The sequence below is a fragment of the Penicillium diatomitis genome, assembly GCF_028827545.1.
Source record: "Penicillium diatomitis strain IBT 30728 chromosome Unknown utg000005l_segment0_segment0, whole genome shotgun sequence".
Lineage (NCBI taxonomy): Eukaryota > Fungi > Ascomycota > Eurotiomycetes > Eurotiales > Aspergillaceae > Penicillium > Penicillium diatomitis.
This window is the reverse complement of record NW_026623177.1, coordinates 243,605-261,608: the sequence shown is the minus strand read 5'-3', so window position 1 is coordinate 261,608 and position 18,004 is coordinate 243,605. Positions and strand designations below refer to the sequence as shown.

General features: G+C 50.9%; 7 protein-coding genes across 7 annotated transcripts; 4 read left to right on the top strand and 3 right to left on the bottom strand.

The window, feature by feature from the left end:
- On the bottom strand, positions 1-2,166 carry N7539_004750 (DUF2461 domain-containing protein; the record flags this gene model as incomplete). The annotated part of the gene is made up of 7 exons (XM_056934352.1): positions 1-378; positions 615-817; positions 936-1,006; positions 1,071-1,090; positions 1,242-1,295; positions 1,355-1,470; positions 1,578-2,166. 7 exons carry the CDS (start codon positions 2,164-2,166, stop codon positions 1-3), a joined length of 1,431 nt encoding a protein of 476 aa, XP_056789546.1.
- Positions 2,167-3,567: 1,401 nt separating this feature from the next.
- N7539_004749 (uncharacterized protein) lies at positions 3,568-5,164 on the bottom strand (the record flags this gene model as incomplete). The annotated part of the gene is made up of 5 exons (XM_056934351.1): positions 3,568-3,984; positions 4,052-4,363; positions 4,430-4,492; positions 4,565-4,981; positions 5,051-5,164. The coding sequence occupies 5 exons, from the start codon at positions 5,162-5,164 to the stop codon at positions 3,568-3,570; spliced, it is 1,323 nt and encodes a 440-aa protein (XP_056789545.1).
- Positions 5,165-6,397: 1,233 nt separating this feature from the next.
- Positions 6,398-7,497, bottom strand: N7539_004748 (actin-related protein 2/3 complex subunit 4 family protein; the record flags this gene model as incomplete). Its single annotated transcript, XM_056934350.1, has 10 exons — positions 6,398-6,406; positions 6,465-6,509; positions 6,567-6,586; positions 6,653-6,675; positions 6,739-6,821; positions 6,938-6,979; positions 7,039-7,130; positions 7,195-7,292; positions 7,352-7,385; positions 7,437-7,497. Coding segments are annotated over 10 exons (507 nt in total), but the record flags the coding sequence as incomplete, so codon positions are not given.
- A 396-nt stretch (positions 7,498-7,893) lies between these two features.
- Positions 7,894-9,844, top strand: N7539_004747 (ubiquitin-specific protease UBP6; the record flags this gene model as incomplete). Its single annotated transcript, XM_056934349.1, has 2 exons — positions 7,894-7,909; positions 7,980-9,844. The coding sequence occupies 2 exons, from the start codon at positions 7,894-7,896 to the stop codon at positions 9,842-9,844; spliced, it is 1,881 nt and encodes a 626-aa protein (XP_056789543.1).
- A 317-nt stretch (positions 9,845-10,161) lies between these two features.
- Positions 10,162-11,150, top strand: N7539_004746 (PaaI family thioesterase; the record flags this gene model as incomplete). Its single annotated transcript, XM_056934348.1, has 2 exons — positions 10,162-10,599; positions 10,773-11,150. 2 exons carry the CDS (start codon positions 10,162-10,164, stop codon positions 11,148-11,150), a joined length of 816 nt encoding a protein of 271 aa, XP_056789542.1.
- A 1,307-nt stretch (positions 11,151-12,457) lies between these two features.
- N7539_004745 (putative MFS drug efflux pump) lies at positions 12,458-14,597 on the top strand (the record flags this gene model as incomplete). The annotated part of the gene is made up of 7 exons (XM_056934347.1): positions 12,458-12,598; positions 12,665-12,743; positions 12,839-12,897; positions 12,962-13,118; positions 13,174-13,553; positions 13,628-14,000; positions 14,056-14,597. 7 exons carry the CDS (start codon positions 12,458-12,460, stop codon positions 14,595-14,597), a joined length of 1,731 nt encoding a protein of 576 aa, XP_056789541.1.
- Positions 14,598-15,181: 584 nt separating this feature from the next.
- N7539_004744 (ribonuclease P/MRP protein subunit POP1) lies at positions 15,182-17,857 on the top strand (the record flags this gene model as incomplete). The annotated part of the gene is given in 3 exon segments (XM_056934346.1): positions 15,182-15,517; positions 15,591-16,634; positions 16,649-17,857. 3 exon segments carry the CDS (start codon positions 15,182-15,184, stop codon positions 17,855-17,857), a joined length of 2,589 nt encoding a protein of 862 aa, XP_056789540.1.
- Positions 17,858-18,004: the final 147 nt, after the last annotated feature.

Here is an 18,004-nt window from a genome sequence, read left to right as displayed (position 1 = left end):
CTAGAGGTCAGGCATAACGACGCTGTTTAGATAAGTGACCTGCTCCATGTAATCCACGTCAGTGATCGAACTCTTGGCTCTGAAGGTTGGGTGATTCCAGCAGTACTCCACGCAACCTGGAAGCCATTGACCTTGGCCAATCGACTTGACGTGGTGACAAAAACAGGCGGTGAGAAGGGTCAAGGTCGTCTTTCGACAAAAGGCCCTCTGTGATAGGAGACGTGGTAAATCACTCACAAATGGTTCCAAAATTTCGATAAGTGTGGCAATTCGATCTTGCGTATTTGCGCTGAGAAGGTCATCATCTGTGAGCGGACGTGCGAGCGTAAAGCTGCGCAATCGTAACAATAGGATACTTTTGTGATCTGCATCGTAGCCCTAGAGCCCAGAACAAGAGCATTAGAATCGGCAAATGAGATCGCACATGAAACGAGCAGAAGGATCAACAGATGGAATGCTCGATACGCTTTAGGGGGGGGGGGGGACTGTCGGCCATCACACCCTTGACGGAGTGACTGAGAGACAATGCACCAGCCGAGGCTTGCGTAATGTCGATCTCTTTGAAAGAGGGGATGGGAGATAAGGATCGAAGATGTAGCTGCTTTTTCACTTACCTTTGGTTTGGTTTTCAGCGCAGACTCCCGATTTGCGTGGGCAAAGGCCTTCATTATCTCTTGATGATCATCAGAAGCCCCATTGAGGAATTCTCGACGCAATAACGGTTCGCCGAGAACCTCTAACCAGCTATCTACATTCTCATCAATGTCCTCTCTCAGGGCCGCCAATGGCCCGGCTTCAGGACACCATAATCCACAACCTGGATAAGCAAATGGAGCACATTAGCCAGTTTTTTGTGTAGGTGTGTGTGACGAATAAATTGTCTGCCTGAACAGGTGCCCTGGAGTGTGCATGATTCTCAGGGTTACAAGACTTACCCAGAAAAGAAGAGCCGGGCTGGAAATGCAGATAATATGCTGCATAGGGTCCCTTTCTACCCGTTCGAGACCTGAGTATACTTTAGATCATTGATCGCTTGCGAAGCGAGTCTTGTTGATTTCGATTGGACATACCATGCTGCTGAAAAATGATTCTACCAAAAGGTTAGCCGAACAGATCAAGTACTGCTGGTGTATAGATTGCAACACGGGGGATGGGAGCCTCGAGCATGGCTTGCGTATTGAGTCTTGCAGTGCATATGGTTCTTGGGCTGAGCAGACTCCAGTTGGCAGTATGACTCGTACCTTGTAGGGAAGGGGATTCTTGCTGAATCGAACATCACGATGAATGCGGAAGATCTGCAAATTGGTTAAATGAACATAGTTCATGTCCCACGATTCAAAATGAGATAGCGCACCAGATCTTTGACGGGCAGCTCTGGAATGGTCCCGTCCTTTTCCACAATTTTCGGGGTCAAAGTTTCCACGAAAGTTTCAAAGTCTTTCTTTGCTGCTCGGTAATCCGGATCATGTCCTGCAGATTCTCATATGAGCCAAGTCTGGTCATCCACCTCCAGCTTCAAGCCCCATGCCTGGAATTGAGCGAGGCGTGTGAGTAGAAATATAGCTAGATCAGCCTACCTTTGAGCCACTCGCGATCATTATTTTTGGTCAAATCGATCAAGAACAGCCTAGTGTTGGGATGCAATCTCTCGTCTTGGTAGGGTACCTTTCCCGGATCCCGTGCTTTGGGCTTGGGTATGAAGACCTCCTTGCCAGGTCCCAGGCCAGTCCGCACGCCCTCGCGCCAGAGCTCTTTGCCCTTGAGAAGGTCGCTGTCGATGTTACTGCTCCGTGCATTCTTCTTCGATCTTGGGCGAGACTTCTTGTCATCCTCCTCACTCTCACTTGGCTCTTCAGGTTCGGACTCCTCTTCCGCTGTTGCATCGGACGGGTCACCCTCTTCATAGGCCGACTCCGAATCATCTTCTTCAGGCTCACTGGGTTCACTTGTCGCTGTCTCCGATTCGACAGAATTGTCTGCTTCAAAGTACTTGCTCGTTTTCGCTGTGGATTTGACGGATTGATCTAGCAAGATGGAGGAGGATTTGACTCTTTTGATCTCGTTCTGCGCGGCCGAGAGTCTGGCTGACGCGCGCCGCTTTTGTGCCGTTCCCGACACGACAGATGGCGGTGAAGTCACAGCGGCCTTTGAGGGTCGTCGTGGCATGATTAATTACTTTGCGGTACTTGGCAGAGCCAAGTCAGAGAGAGATGACGCGACTTGAATTGTAGCTTATGCCAGGAGCTGATTTCGTGTTGTGCCCGAGACAGAATGTCGTCACCGGCGACCGTCTGTGCTTTGGCAGTGGGTCGACGGTGTTTGCGGCTCGTGCCGAATTCTCCACGGTTTGGCTGGAACACACAGGTTCCGCTTCAAGACTGACGCTGGGCTGGCACTTTAGGTACTGAGAGAGCTATCAATGACAGAGCAGACATATCCGTCCGGTGAGCTTCTGCAACGATAGAATCAAGTGTCATGAGTCAGTCGATTTCCGCTCCTCGGAATGACGTGAAGGACAAGAGCAAAGACGATCCTTTGATGTAACAAGGGGCACGAGGCATACCTGATAGTTAGTCAAAGCTACCTTTCACAGACGGTGAACCTCTGAATGATTTACCTCCCTACCTAGTAGTAGTCTGCAGCAGGGGTTTTGGCCAATTTAGGTATGACTGCTTCTCTTGATCAGTTGTGGGCGAGTCTGCTCTAAGTATTCGGCGGCTCTTTCTTCCATCGCCCATCAGCCCCTTTCTGTATCATGAATGTGTCGGTGCTTTGCACCTTTCGGCCTATTCGGGCACTGCAGAGCGTCGGAATACCTATGTTAGCAGGATGATCTCAATAAGAGTGGAACTCATGTCAATACTATGTGGCACCTAACTTCATTCTCAAAGCTTCTGATATATTCCTCAAACAATTGATGATCCTCCCGTTTGATCAGACCCATCAACCCTGGCGGGCTTAAGATACTATGTTGCACTAAAGTAAGTATTGGGCCTACTATAAGACTTGAGCAATTATGCATATCATTTTTGGCAGACCAAGTCCATTGTTTGATGGTGCCTTCCAGGCCAGGGAAGAATAGCTATCACAAAAGTCTCGGCCCAAGGAAGTGCCAGCACCGTCAATCCCGTCATCCTAAATCTACTTCGTGCTAGTGCGAGAAGGAACTTGCAAAAGATCATTCTTTCATGGACGGAGGAACTGAAAAAAAAAAGTTGCATATTCTGCAGGTCTCGCTCGCATGGTAGCTCTGTTGAACTCGCAAATCGGAAAAGAAAAAAGAAAAATCAAATGAAGGAGCCCTCTTGGGGCACGCGAGGGCGTAACCTCAGATGAGATGCAGACTTGAAACCCCTACCCATTAACAAATTGATGTGAGTCGGCAAGTACCAAGAGTCAACCTGGTGAGGACCTTTCAGATCACTGGATAACGGATTCTCAACAATTCTATCACCTTTTTGCGCAAACTCAGCAATAAACACTCTGGGCCAGTATTGAAAGGGTGGACCAGAGAGGGCGTCTGAATATCAGGCGGGTATTCAGACCCAGTCCACCGGTAGAATCTCGTTACTCACCAGATGGACTGGAACCACTGGTCCACCGGTTCATCGAGCTCCAGGCTTGCGGGCGCTGAGCGGATGGCTCTGACCAAAAGCGGGTGTGCAACGAGCGGGGCGCAGTCAAGGCATAAGAGGTCGAAGTTGAAGTACCTGCAACGGTAACGCTTGGGCTGGCGGCCTGAGTAATAGGCGACTGCGCCATCAGCTGGCCAGTTTGGACTTGGTAGCCGGAAAGAACCATCTGTCGGAGGACCGCCATTTCAGCGTTGACGGCAGCGGCCCATGTGATCTGCTTGGCCGACTCATCGTCCCAACCAAACCACCATCCGCCAAACAGTTCAGATTTTCCGTAACTGACATCGTATGTCTGCAGACCGCGAGGAAGAACGAGTGGGCGACCCAATGCGATAAGTGAAATGTACCACTACTCAACATATGTCAGGGTCATGTGGGGAGACGGATGAATAACGCTGGTCAGGGATTCGACTTACACTCAGAGTTTCGAAATTGATGTCATGCAGCCAGCCAAGAGTGTCAAATGGGAAGTACGCAGCGGCCTGAGAGTGCATTCTACGCACTGCTTCCTGATTTTCACTCACTTCCGCGAGAATGTACTTCATGCGAGGTGTGAATGCAGGACACTGCATGCCGGCCCGAAGCAGCTCGGCCAGAAGCACCTCATCTAAGCCGACAACTCGCTTGCGTTGCATTTGCGTAATCAATGAGACGATCATTCCCTTGAGGGTTACAAAGAGCTTGTTGCGAACGTGAACGGTGTACAAACCAGATTCATACCACGGGAACTAGGACGAATGAATACTCAGCAACTGTTAGTCCCACAAGAGCACCACTGACTTGGTGGATCTCACCTTCCAGATCGTGCTAATGATCGACTCATAAGTACGCTGAGGTACCTTTGACGAGAAAATGCTCTAGAAATGACGAATAAGCGTTGGTTAATCGGAGTGAGCTTAGAGCATCAAGATGGCGTCTTTTTGACTTACTCGGCTAGGCTCACGCGCATGACGTCCGGTGCAGAACAGCTCCTCGTCGGTGAGGAAACCATTGAAGCCGGTCGACCACTGCTCATCCTGACGCTTTGGAGCCTGCACAGGACGACCACCCTCCCATTTGATGGACTTAGCCAAAGGAAAAATAGCCGCCATAAGTTCACCTGCAGAGCTCATGGTGACTTCGACTGGGCGGTTGCCAATGCGGGGGCTCTGGTTGCCTTCACACATCCCCAGAATTCGCTGAACGGCTTCTTCAGCACTTTTCTGGGTCTTGAATTCGACGTAGCAGAAATCCATTGTCTTGCCAGTAGAGCGCTCCATGAGAATGTGAATAGGCCAGTTGTCAGCGAGTCCGGTAGATCTGCCAAAAAGCTGTTTCACCTCTTGACGGGTAATAGTGTAGGGCGCCTATCCCAGAGTGATACACCTTAGTAATTTCAAACGTCGAGTGGAAGTGAAGACAGTCAATGAACCTACATTTTCAATTTTGACGACAGCAGGACATGGTCCCAAGCTGGAGCCAACCTCGTCCCCAATAGGGCACTGGTCTGGAGTTAGTATTCGGTCAAGTGACCTTCCATGGGGGGCCATCTTTATCTTTCTAGGCCTGAATGGATCTCTCTGCCGACAGGAAAGCTGAAAGTATCAAGCATGAAATGTAGTTCAGAAGCTGAAGGAACGAGGGAAATAAATGAGGTTGGGGAGGTAGAAGAAGGAGAGCGTGAGCGACGTGGAGGTCAGGGATCTTGATTGTTTACCATCGCGTACTTCAGATCGGAATCCTCTAGTGGGTAGACCAGACTCGAAAGCGTGTCAGCAAATGCCGAGAGAGAGGTTTGTCTCTAGCTCTATACACTAGTCCCTAGAATGCTCGACTTATTTGCCAGCTCCGGCAGATCCCAATGGGCGATAGCACGCCCACAAAGCAAGATCGCAGATTCCAAGGCCTCTGCGGATTCTATGTAAAACTCTGTAGACACATGTCGTTATGCAAGTTCATCAAATCTTTAGAACTCGAGATGAATCGTCAGCGCTGGCTAGTTGTCAAATTTGAGCATCGGATGGAAGTAGAGAACAGCAAATCATACCGCCATTGTCATTGCCTCTGTTTCTGTTGTCTTTGCACATTTGTACTGAGTTGCGAGGCTTGCATTTGTATGCATGAACATTCAAGTCCTGTTTGGCTGGCAGAATTCTTCCAGCTTCAATGTAGTGAGATCTCGATTGAAGAGGCGGTATGATAAGCAGTGGCGGAAGATGTAGGAAGTGAAGTTCTGACGAGGCGTGCACGGGCAGACAAGCATCGTGGATATAATGACACAGACATGGAATGGCTTAGAGTCTGAAACGGTTTTAGTACCTCTCCGCAACAAGGACACAGTAGATTATTTGACACATTATGATGCTGTATGTGCCAGAAAGAAATTCCAAGAGCGGGTAGGAGCTGGCCAGTGAATGTAGATGTATGCGAAGAGCCCCATACTCTTACAGACAACATTTGCCTCTTTCATTTCAAGGTCTGGGTATGACAAGGTACTTAAACTGACAGGGACCTGAACTTTGTAATTACTGAGACTGTCGATAACATACCTAGTATCTCAGGATCAAGTCCCATGTACTGGAACTGTGGGTGCATTTAGACCACCCAAGTAGTCATCTAAGCAGATGTGGAAATAGAGAAAACATTCAAGACTGAGAAAAGACAATATATTGGAATGTGTGTTTAGACGATCCGTCTTGGCCTACCAGGCGCAAGAACTGAATACAAGGCGGTCGTCTGCTTATGCAGCTAAGGTAGCTTTCGATGGGTTCGGGTGCCAATGTTCAGTCGAACTATTTCTGGATCAGCAAGCAACCACGTGCGGTCGAGCATTTGGGGCAACAATCTTACAGGCGTGAGGAAAGACTCGGCAACAAAGCGAGCGCGAGCATTTAGCTGAATTTGTCAGTATTTGCCTATGTCGGTAAGAATCGAGGTTCGTGATAGACGTACGAATAGCTTCATCTCGGAGACTGTATCAAGTTGTGTCAGTTAATCTGGGGAATTTAAGAGCTCCTTATGGTGCGAAAGTGGCTTACTCTCTTTATCAACTTCCTCCATACTGCGTCTGTTGTCAATATCAAGTCCTTCTTGGAGTCCATGGCGAATGTACTGTTTGACTCACAATTGGATTACAAAGTCTACGAGCTTGTGCTTCAACATAGCCTCGGTATGCGCGTTGGTTATCAGGAAGGAGATATCGTAGCCCTGTTTCCGGTGTTAGAGAAGTGATACAACATCTCAACCTGCAATGTCGGACCGAGTGGCTTCTGAACCCATTGTTGCTCTAGGCTTTGTGAAGGCAAAGTCTAAGGATGACATACTGGCATGGGCTTCCTTCGGAGGATGAAAAATGATTCGGCACGCTAGTAGACATTGTAAGTACGAGCTCACGTCAATGCGGGGCTTATCAGTCTGAGCCTACCTGTGTGAGGAAGCGAGTAAATTTGTGGACTAGGATGTGCTCAATCTCGTCCGCTTGTTTGATTCGAATAGAGAAGCGGACAGAGTTGACACCTGGAGTGTGTCAGTTTGTGTCAGGACCATTGGTGCCCCGAGGAACACAGCGTGTTGGACTGACTGGGCTCAATGAGAACTTTCTCGTGCTCATTGCGGCTGATTGTGACAGGGTTCAGGATGAGTTCTGGAGAGCTGGCGGCCTCCACTTCGGGCACGTTGCTGAGGGTATACATCAGTATCATGGTATGTTCAGGTGCTCGGAGTCGATTGCGTCGTACTGGCGCTCACTCGTCTGGGATGCGAAATTCGACACTGTTGCAATAAGCTTAATATTCGAGATGCTAGTGTGTGAATCATTCTTACCTGCCAGAGCAGCAGTGAGACTGACTCGGACACACTGCAAATAAGGGCGGAGACTTTGTGACTTCCGGACAGTTAGCATCCTTGCCTAGAGCTAACACTGGGATCAGGCGCACCATGATGGGCAATCAAATCAGCGTTATTGCGCTTTGAAGACAATTGACTGGCCACTTCAGTTTATATCGAGCTTTCGGGCCCTGGCACGAGTTTCAAAACAGTTTGAAAGGTTGTCCAGTCGCTCGGTTATCCTGAGCTGAGCGGCGGCAGGAGATGGAGGGGCCGGGAGCGGAGGTGCCGCGCCCTCAGCCCGCAAGGTTGAAAGCGGTGACGTAGCCTCTTGTTTTCTGCCCCACGCCTTTCGAGCATCTTCCCCAGGAACCACGAGCTTGCTCCTCTTACAACCATCACATTTCCTTGCCTTCTTATCTGGAAATTCCCGGCTTTTCAGCTATTGACGAACATGTCTTCTATACCGAGTGAGTCAGACTACGTCCGTGAAATAGAATATGGATGTCGATTGTGATGACTGACCCTCCCTTCCATTAGTCATCGTTAAGCATGCCGGCAAGCGCCACGAAGTCGAGCTCGACCCCGAGGCTAATGGCGAAACATTAAAGTACCAGTTATTTTCTTTGACTGGCGTTGAACCGGAGCGACAGAAATTTTTGGTCAAGGGCGGACAACTCAGAGATGACACTCCTTTGTCCTCTTTGAAGGCCAAGCCCGGGCAGGTGTTCATGATGATGGGCACGCCTTCTGGAGCACAAGGAGCCGCTGATCTTGGCCGTCCCAAGGAAGCTGTCAAGTTTTTGGAGGATATGACAGAGGCGGAAGTTGCACAGCAAGAGGGTGCCACTCCCGCTGGTTTGCAGAACCTGGGGAATACGTGCTACCTCAACTCTACTCTTCAGACATTACGGGGTGTTCCGGAATTGCAGGAGGAACTCCAGCGATATCAATCAGCCTCCAGCTCGGGCCACTCCAATCTTGCGGATTTGGGAAGCTTTGGCTTGAGTGGCTTGGGCGGTTCCAACGACCTGACTGCGTCTTTGCGAGATCTATTCAAGCAGATGTCCGAGACACAAGAAGGCGTCCCACCCCTCATGTTCCTGAACGCTCTACGAACCGCTTTCCCTCAGTTCGCTCAACGGGATAGAAACGGACATGGCTATGCGCAACAGGACGCGGAGGAAGCGTGGTCACAGATCGTGAATCAATTGCGAAATAAACTCACGATCTCAGGTGGCTCAGGTGACTCATCTACTGGAGGCTCTTTCGTCGATAAATATATGGCCGGTCGTTTTGATTCAGTGACCGAGTGTGATGAGGCAGGTGCTAAGGAAGCGAGTGAAGAGCCGAGCAAGTCCTCCGACGTTTTCTTCAAACTCGACTGTCACATCGGCAAGGAGACCAATCATCTTCACGATGGAATCATGGCTGGTTTGGAGGAGCAGATCGAGAAGCAGTCACCCACCCTCGGCCGCAACGCTCTGTACACCAAGCGGTCGCGAATTTCTCGCCTCCCGAAATATCTTACTGTCCATTTTGTGCGTTTCTTTTGGAAGCGTGAAACTCAGAAGAAAGCCAAAATCATGCGTAAGGTGACTTTTCCCGCCGAGCTCGATGTCGTGGAGTTCTGTACGGAAGAGCTCCGGAACCAGCTTGTACCCATCCGCGACAAGGTCCGTGAGATTCGAAAGGACGAAGTCGACCTTGAGAGATCGCGCAAACGCCAGAGACTGAGCAACCAGCGGACAGAGGACCAGAAAAAGGCTGAAGAGGCGGATGTTGAGTCGCGCAAGGAACCGATGCAAAAGAAGAAGGATGCTTCTGAAGGGAAGTCCAAAGCCAGTGACAAAGACGGGGATGTGAGCATGGAGGAAAACTTCAAGACGGATGCCGAGTATGAAGCAGAAAAGTTGCAAGAGATCACAGCTGCTAAGAAGGAACTATACGATTTGATCAAGCAGCATTCCTCTGGGGACAGCGGAAACAACCAATCTGGCTTGTATGAGCTTCGTGGCGTGATCACCCATCAGGGTGCCAGCGCCGACAGCGGTCACTATACCGCTTATGTTAAGAAGCAAGCGCGCAAGTCAGCCGGTCCCCAAACTGGCGACAAGCGTCGTGACGAAGAAGAGGACGGCAAGTGGTGGTGGTTCAATGACGACAAGGTGACTGAGGTCGAGGCAGAGAAAATCGAGACTCTTGCTGGTGGTGGTAAGTCAACATCATTTTCGTCCAGAATCGGCTCCCTTGCCAGGGCTGCGCGCTTTTTGATTCGGTTTCAATATCTGACACACTTCCAGGTGAATCTCACTCAGCGCTCATCTTGCTTTACCGAGCGATCGATTTGCCAACTCTCGAGCAGTGACCATGCGAGGTACTCAGCGCCTGGGCACACGTTCTAAGTATTTGTCTTTGCGGCAAGAGTTGCTTCTGTGCGCCCTGAAACGAAAATCATGAAAATAGATCAATACATGCACCTAGAAATGAACAGACAGTTACTCTCATTTTTTTTGGATCCGTCGATTTTCTAAATCTCGCATTAGAGTTGTAGATGCAAGTGCAGGGGCCTGCGGGCCTTGCATGTCAAAGCAGCCAGGTGATAAGCCGGCCGAGGATCTTAGTTGCCGGGTCACGTGAGGCCGTTCAACACGTGTGTTCCTACTCAACACTCCACCCTCCAGCCACCCTTTTTGCCGAGTGAACAGGAGATGTGAATGAAATGCAATCTCGAAGAGTCTTACAACTTCCACTTCGGGTGCGCGTCCAGCAGATCTGCTGGGTGCCCCAAGTCGTGTGCGCGCCAAAAATCTCAGTCCGAAGCCTCTATAGCACTGGCGCATCCGCAGACTCCTCGGCTCAATCGTCGCGCTGGCCGCGCCGACTGATTTACGCGGCCGTCTTCGGTGCTCTTGGCGTGAGCGCTGGAAAATGGATGGACAGAAAGGTTGCAGCACCACCGACTCCTGGCTCTGAGATAGACAAACTGCAACTACAAGATATCCAGCAAGTGTTTGACCGCGGGCTCCCTATCGTACAAAAGCTCCGCAGTGACCCCGATTTCGTGGAATCGGGAGTCTACGAAAACTATTCGGAGGAAAGCAAACAACATCGACTTACGACGGGTCCGTTGGCTGGAAGTCGAGGTTTCGGATTGCAGGTATGTGGCCATCATTGTCTCATCCTCGGCTTGCCACTTTGACGCTCCATGCACGAGGCAGCCCCTGTTACCGATGCAGCGTGATGCGCAGGTATTCAGGGGGTCTATGTTCAAATCTCACAGCGGCCGAGGCCCAGCGAAAACTGAGTTCTGACCAGCATGACTACGGGTAGAGAGTCTTTTGGAATGAAAAGGAGAACCAACTGGTGACAGTGGTGTTCATGGGATCTGGCATTGAGGGTTGGCCCACTATGGTACATGGCGGCGCCCTTGGCACAATCATTGACGAGAATCTTGGTCGCGCTGCCTTGCGACACTTTCCAGAACAAACTGGTGTGACGGCGAACCTCAACATCAACTATCGCGCGCCTGTATACTCAGACAACTTTTACTCCATCCATTCCACTATCGATCTTGACCGCAGCACGGACCGAAAAGGTTATGTTAGCTGCACGCTCCGGGATATGACTGGTCGGGCCTGTGTTGAGGCCAACGCTCTCTTTGTGGTTCCGAAGCGGCTTAAGCTTGCGAAACTGGGCGATTCTTTCTGACGCCACCCCCGATCCACGGCTTTGCAATAAACATGCTGTATACTACCTAGATGCTACTGGAGGAGACGCGAAGCGAGTAATTTGTCGGCCATTTGGTCACTTGATCTGTTGTCAACCGGAGCCTTTCTACTGAAAGTACATACCCATCGAGGATTCAAGAGATTAACCTTTGGCGGAAGGGCGCATTTCCCCGTGCCATGAATCTCGACACCATTGTCTGGGGATTGCTATCTCAGCCGCGAAACGCATGATGTGAATGATACATTGTCTGTTCAGAGGCCCTTGCACGCCGCAATCCCTCGTATTTTATTGAGCCTCGTACCTTTGAAGCACGTGAAGCGCCAAGGGATGATATCTGTCCTCCACTCACCGCTACCAGCCACTCATAATGTTGGAGGAACAACCTCAGTTGCAGTCTGCATGAGATGCTGCCCTCTAATAACCCCGTCGCCCCAAGAAATTTCGTCTGAAGCTCCACCGTGTCTCGTCATTTGGTCAATGCTCCTCCGGTGGGCAGGAGAGTTTACCCTTGAGAACTTTCAAAGTCACTGCAGTTAAAGACCAGCCAACCGTCAGAGGCCGTAGGGAACAATCGAACGAATCTCTTCGGCGTCAGTCAAATTCCTCTGCTCCTGCCGCTTCAAGGCAGCATCCAAGTGCTGGATTAAGTTACAGTTTCGGGGTCGAAGCCCTTTGCGGAACCCATCTCCGGCCAAGCGGGGGATCGAGACCCGCAAGTCAATGATGGCATCCACCTTCTCCACGTTTTCCCCCGCATTTCTTCTCCTACCAACGACCAAATTCGCCCCCCAAGAGGGCCTCGCTGTACTCAAGACTTCCAAGGAAATGCTAAGCAAATGCTTAGACAGCCTCGGTATTTTGCTCGTTTTCGATCCTGTCTCGCCGGCTATCGCTTATGCCCCCTCTCCCCAACCCCAACCCAACTCGTTCCCGAAATCTTACTATACTCATTGGCCGCGTGCGCAGGCGGTTGTCCCAGATGCAAGATAACGTGTGGGCCTCCTTATGATTCCTTTGGTTCCACAATGTCTCTAAAGCAGCTGCCATGGTGATCAAGCTTTCCCAGTCGTTGTGGGTCTAGAGCTCCCTGGAGATTTCAGACCTATATCTACTCCTCTTCCCCGCCTGGGGGATCGGCGTTGCAAAGGTCGTGTCGAGCAGGGGATCCGAATCCTCCTTTTCCGATCACCCTTTCCAGCTTCTTCAACCTACTTGAAGCTCCTCGCGGTACTAACAATAGCTTGTCTTTTGTATCTTCAACTTCAGCTTTCTGGCATTAGCCCATCATGACTGGGTCTATTGATGCTCACAACCTAGCTCATGGTGACGAGAAGGTCGCCATGCAGCATAGGGAAGACATTCGCCCAATCGACGGCGATCTTAGCTCAAATGAAGCTCAACTTCACGAGTCCGAACAGGATATCCCCGTGAGTGATCCTCGACAAGTGTGCCGTGTCATAATAAGGGGGTCTCACTAAAATGGTCTGGAGCAGATGACCTTTCGTCGATTTATGGGATTCGCGGCAATGGCATTCCTGTGGACTGGTAGTCAAATTCCTGTTTACCTGTTCGGTCAGTGAACCCGCCTTTCACAGTAGCCCTTCCTCCTTTTGCTCAGCCCATGCCTTCTGTTTTCCCAAGGGCAATGGGCTAATGATTTTGATCAGGCGGTATACCTCCATACATTTATGGCTCAATTGGTGGTGCAGATCGCTGGATTTGGTTTGTAAGTTCTATTACAGGATATAGCGACAAAACGGATATCCTGAGCTTAGCTGACAGCTGCCCAGGTTCTTGCGAACTTGCTCGCCCTAGCAGGCGTATGTCCTTTCGTCGGGTCCCTGTCAGATTTGATCGGTCGCCGTTATGTTGCGATTATTGGTGCCTCGCTCGTCTGCCTAGGCATGATTGTCAGCAGCACTGCAAACAATATGAACATTTTTATTGGTATGTCAATCCCCTTTACGCTTGCAAACATTCGATGGGCTAACCACTCTGGCAGCCGGAATGGCCATCGCCGGTGCTGGAGCTGGTATCAATGAGCTCACTGCATTGGCCGCGACTTCAGAAATGGCGCCTACTCGTAAGCGCGGTGTCTATGTTGCGGTGCTGATTTTCACGATCCTACCCTTCTGTCCATCGGTTCTCTGGGCCCAACTCATTGCCGCTCACTCCAACTGGCGCTATGTCGGCGCATTTTGCGGTGCATGGAGCGGCTTTGGTCTTCTCATCACTGTTCTCTTCTACAAGCCTCCTCCTCGAGTCAACTCTGAAGGTTTGAGCCGCCGTGAAATTATTGGACGCATCGATTTTGTTGGTGGATTCCTCAGCATCGTTGGTCTCATCTTGTTCATGGCCGGTATGCAGTGGGGTGGTTACATGGTTAGTCTCATGCATGCCCAAGTTCATCACGCTCTCATGGAACTTTCTAACAACTGTCGTTGCTGCTTCTTTAGTATTCTTGGGGTTCCGCTCATGTACTCGCTCCTCTGATTCTTGGCTTCCTGATGCTGGTCGCCTTTGGCTTCTGGGAAGTCTACGGTGCCAAGTACCCCATCTTCCCGACACGTCTGAAGCAGGAGCCTCGTACCCTCGGCCTCACGCTCGTCATCACATTTATCTCGGGTGCCAATTTCTTCTCAGTCATCATGTTCTGGCCTACCGAATCCTTCAACGTCTATGGACATGATCCCATCGGTGTCGGTGTTCGTAGTCTTCCGGTCGGGTTCGGTATCTTAGCTGGTGCTTGCATTGTGCTTGTGCTTCTCAGTGTCTTCCGAGGACACAATAAGGAGCTCCTCATCGTGAGCAGTATTCTCATGACTGCCGGTGAGTCTTTCAATGGTTCATTTCCGAAGTTGCAGATGCTGACTTATGATATCAGGCTGTGGTGCCCTCGCAATCGGCCGCGTCGATAATATCAACCAGATGTGGGGTCTTCTCACTCTTGCCGGTTTGGGTATTGGCGGAATTGTTGTACCAGCCTCGATCATCACAACAATCATTTGCCCTGATGATCTCATCGCTACGATTTCTGCCCTCACTCTTTCCATTCGTGTCGTCGGCGGAAGCGTTGGGTACTGCATCTACTATAACGTCTTCATTTCCAAGTTCATTCCGGCAGCAGAATACTATATCGGAGGAGTGATGGTCACAGAGTTGAACATCACGAGTGTTGAGACAATCACCGAAGTTATTCAACTTACTGGAGCATCGCTGTTGACCGAGATCCAGCAGATTCCGGGCATCGCCGGAAACGAAACCGCTTACCAAATGGTGGTTGGTGCCGGTCAGATCGCCTATGCTGAGGCCTATAAGTGGGTGTACTATGTCAGCATTGCTTTTGGTATTATTTCGATCATTTCTGCGTGTTTCTTGGGTGACATCACCAAGTACATGAATGATCATGTGGCTGTTGTGATGTGAAATCTAACGATGCAACCGGCATGGCACGAAAAAAGGCCGTCACGTGCCAGGGTTATTGCGTTGTATAAGGTTTTTTTTCATTTCGACTGAATATTTATTATGGACATAATTTGTTCTTGGCTCATGATTACAATAAGTTCCATCATCTCCAAACTGGAGTCTCCTAGACAGAATAGTACTGAGCAGAGGCTGCAGAGCTGTTCTCACACAGCATACTATGTACCTCATAAAACCTGTAGGACTCTGTATAAGCGTTTCATATCATGACCTTTCAAGGGCATTGACAATCTTCGACAGTACTCAAGAGATACCCAAAAATCGCAAACTACCACGTAGTGCGTACAAGTACCTGTCTGGTCGGATGAACACCAGACATCAAACTGCAATCAGCCAAGCACTGATCCCAGCCTTAATACCCACCTCGAAAGCGGTCAAATCATCAAAAGCCCCGTCGAGGTTCCTCTGCCGCTCGGAGGTGGGGCCGCTGGCTTTAATTCGTGTAGACGCCAGGTACTCGCAAGTTTCTTTTTTCTAAACACTCACGTCGCTGACCTTCCATCGCTTGAACGCCCGCTGCCGCTGGAATGGCTTCCAATATAGCCAAGCGAAAACAGTCCGGCCCTCAAGGGCTCTCTGCCTCCACTGGAGCTGCAAGAAAACGAGCCAAAACCTTTGATGCGCGAACTTTGGCGGCGCAATCCACTGATGCCGCTCTCTCGGCCACAGGCGAGCTCGATGTGGCCGCATACGCTGCAGCTCGGGCATTCGAGATTCAAGCGCTGGAGGACGGTATGCAACGGTCCAAAAATGCTCTTACTACTCGGGCATTTCAGAAGGTCCCCCGTGCGTTGCGACGTCGCACGGCTAGTCACAATGTGAAAAGAGTTCCGCGGAGGTTACGAGCGCGAGCTCAACGCGAGGTATGAATGGCTTTTCCGGAAAATTCAACGATTAGCTTCAATGTGACCTGTCGCTGATAATGGGTAATTCTAGATGGTTGAAGACAATACACCAACTGTCACTGCCCGGCGTCGCAAACCTAGTCAATTGATGCGCATTCGCCTCGAAGCTGCTCGCCGCCTACAGAACCTTAACGCGAAGTCGAAATCAAGGCGCTCGGCGACCAGGGCAAAAAGTGATCAAGCAAACGGAGATATGGAGACAAGGGAGGACAGCCACGCGTTCAAAATCGCGCCTCGTGTGCCAAAGATAAAGAAAGGGAAGCTGTCTCGTCCGCCGCCCCCCGACTCGAAATTTCGTAAGCGCCAAAGATGCAAGACATGGTTGCCAACACATATGTATCATGCCAAACGGGCCCACATGGCAACCAGCAAGGATCCAATTTGGCGCTTTGCGATTCCCATATCTCCCACTGAGAAGAGCTATCGGCCCACACACCGAGCCCAGGGCGCCCGAGGTGCTGTTGCATGGGACATGAGTTACATGTCTACCGTGCAACTCGAAGGCGAAGAGTCTGGTATCGAATCCGTTCTAAGAGCAATTGGTGTCGTTGGCGATGAGGCGTGGGGCACTAAAGGGAAAAAGTGGAGGGCAGGGACACGATCATTACAAACGTGGGCTTTCGAGAAAGGACAGTCCACCAACCCGGTAGCACCTATCACCCTTGTTTGGTGCGTACAAGCAAAGGACGAGGATACCGAAATGCTAGACGCGGAGAAGCCTCCACCTCCCCGGAAGCCCTTGCGCCGAAAGCTTTTCATACGTGTTCATCCCTCCGCTTTTCTCCAGCTTTGGACAGATTTGCTGGGCATTTCAAAACAACAAAGCCCACCAGTCATGATCGAAGATCTTCGTTTCGAAATAGGCAGTATCGAAATCACTGGACCCGGGTCTACCGAGGCTCTGCTGGCTACTCTGCAACCTATACTTCGCTCAGAGGAGACGAGCGCACAAACCCCAGAAGCTACTTGGCAATCTCTACACGGCGTGTCCAACCCTTCATCGCTTCCAAACAACGCGCTACTGTCGTTCTCGGTCACAGATCCTCGTCTGCGATTTCCCACGCCTACACTCAAGGTTTTGGGGGCGAGACTCACATGAACAATCTAGCAAGTTTGCTCGCAGCCTGGACGCCAGATCAGACACAAGGTCCGTCCCTCCTCTTCGACCGGCCCAGCCGTCTTGCGGCTATCAGGCAGCTTCCGAGCCAAAAAGCGATCAACCGCCGTCGAACCGTCGCGGGACCTGGCAAACCTCTCCCCGCTCAACCAACAGATCCCAGCATCCCAGTGATGATTCTTGCCAGCCGACCCCAAGCTCGCGCAAAGAGAAGCTCCGCTCCAGGTTCATGGACTTTGCTTCTGCCCTGGAATTGTGTGGTTCCAGTCTGGTACTCACTCATGTTCTATCCCCTCTCGAGTGGTGGCAATCCCCGCCTAGGTGGATTAAAGGAGCAACAACAACTGGCCTTTGAGGCCGGTCAGCCTTGGTTTCCGGGTGACTTTCCGGGCACACGTGCTGGCTGGGAATGGTGCCAGCGAGAAAGTGAAATCTCTCGACGTCAGTGGGAGAGACGGCCTAAAGGCCGGCGAGCCGAGTTTGATAGTCTTGTCATCGCCGCCGGACACTCAAAAGGTGAAATCGGCCATGGATGGGCCTGTGACTGGCAGAGGCTTGTTGTAGGATCATCGCAGCATGTAACAGACCCGGTCGATGCTGAGAAGCAAACCGCCGCTGCGAGCTCTTCTGTCCCGCCTTTGGGTATTCGAAACATACGTATTGTTACGGGAGAAACGAACGCTGTTCTCGCCAGCCTTGCCAAAACTAAGATCGAGCCGTCGACGCTGGCTACAGTCCATCTGACACTCATTAATCGGGGGACGCCTGTGCCTTGCGCGCGAATCTATCGTCTTCCCACGGATCCAGTGCTCAGAAAACGCTGGCTTGATCTTGCCAAGTCATCGAAGACGACGGGGAATGCAAATGAGCGGACACACGAACCCCAGCGAGCATCCCTTTCCAAGGAGGAAGCGCAGCGCCGACTCGCGGAGACTTTGATCTCGGCTGCGGATTCGTACGAACCACGAACCGATCATTGTGACTGTCCTGCAGAAGAAGACCTTATAGGGTTCGTGACGTCTGGGAACTTCAATCTCTCTGAGGGAAAGGGAACGGGAATCGGCTCGATCCTTTTGTCGAAGGTGATTGCGCCGGCTCAGAAGCCAGGCGAGCGAAGGATGTGCATTGTCCGAACTGCGGGCGAGAAGGTTGGGCGGTTGGGAACTTGGGAAATTGTATGATAAAACGGAGACATTGAGGCTTTCGATACCCCCACGGTCGGTTTCATCCCGACTGGAGACTCAATCCATCGATCTTATAATTGGACGATAAGATAGGGCAGAAGTAGTCTGGGTTGGCAAGCTACGGAAGGGAACTTAGAACGCTTG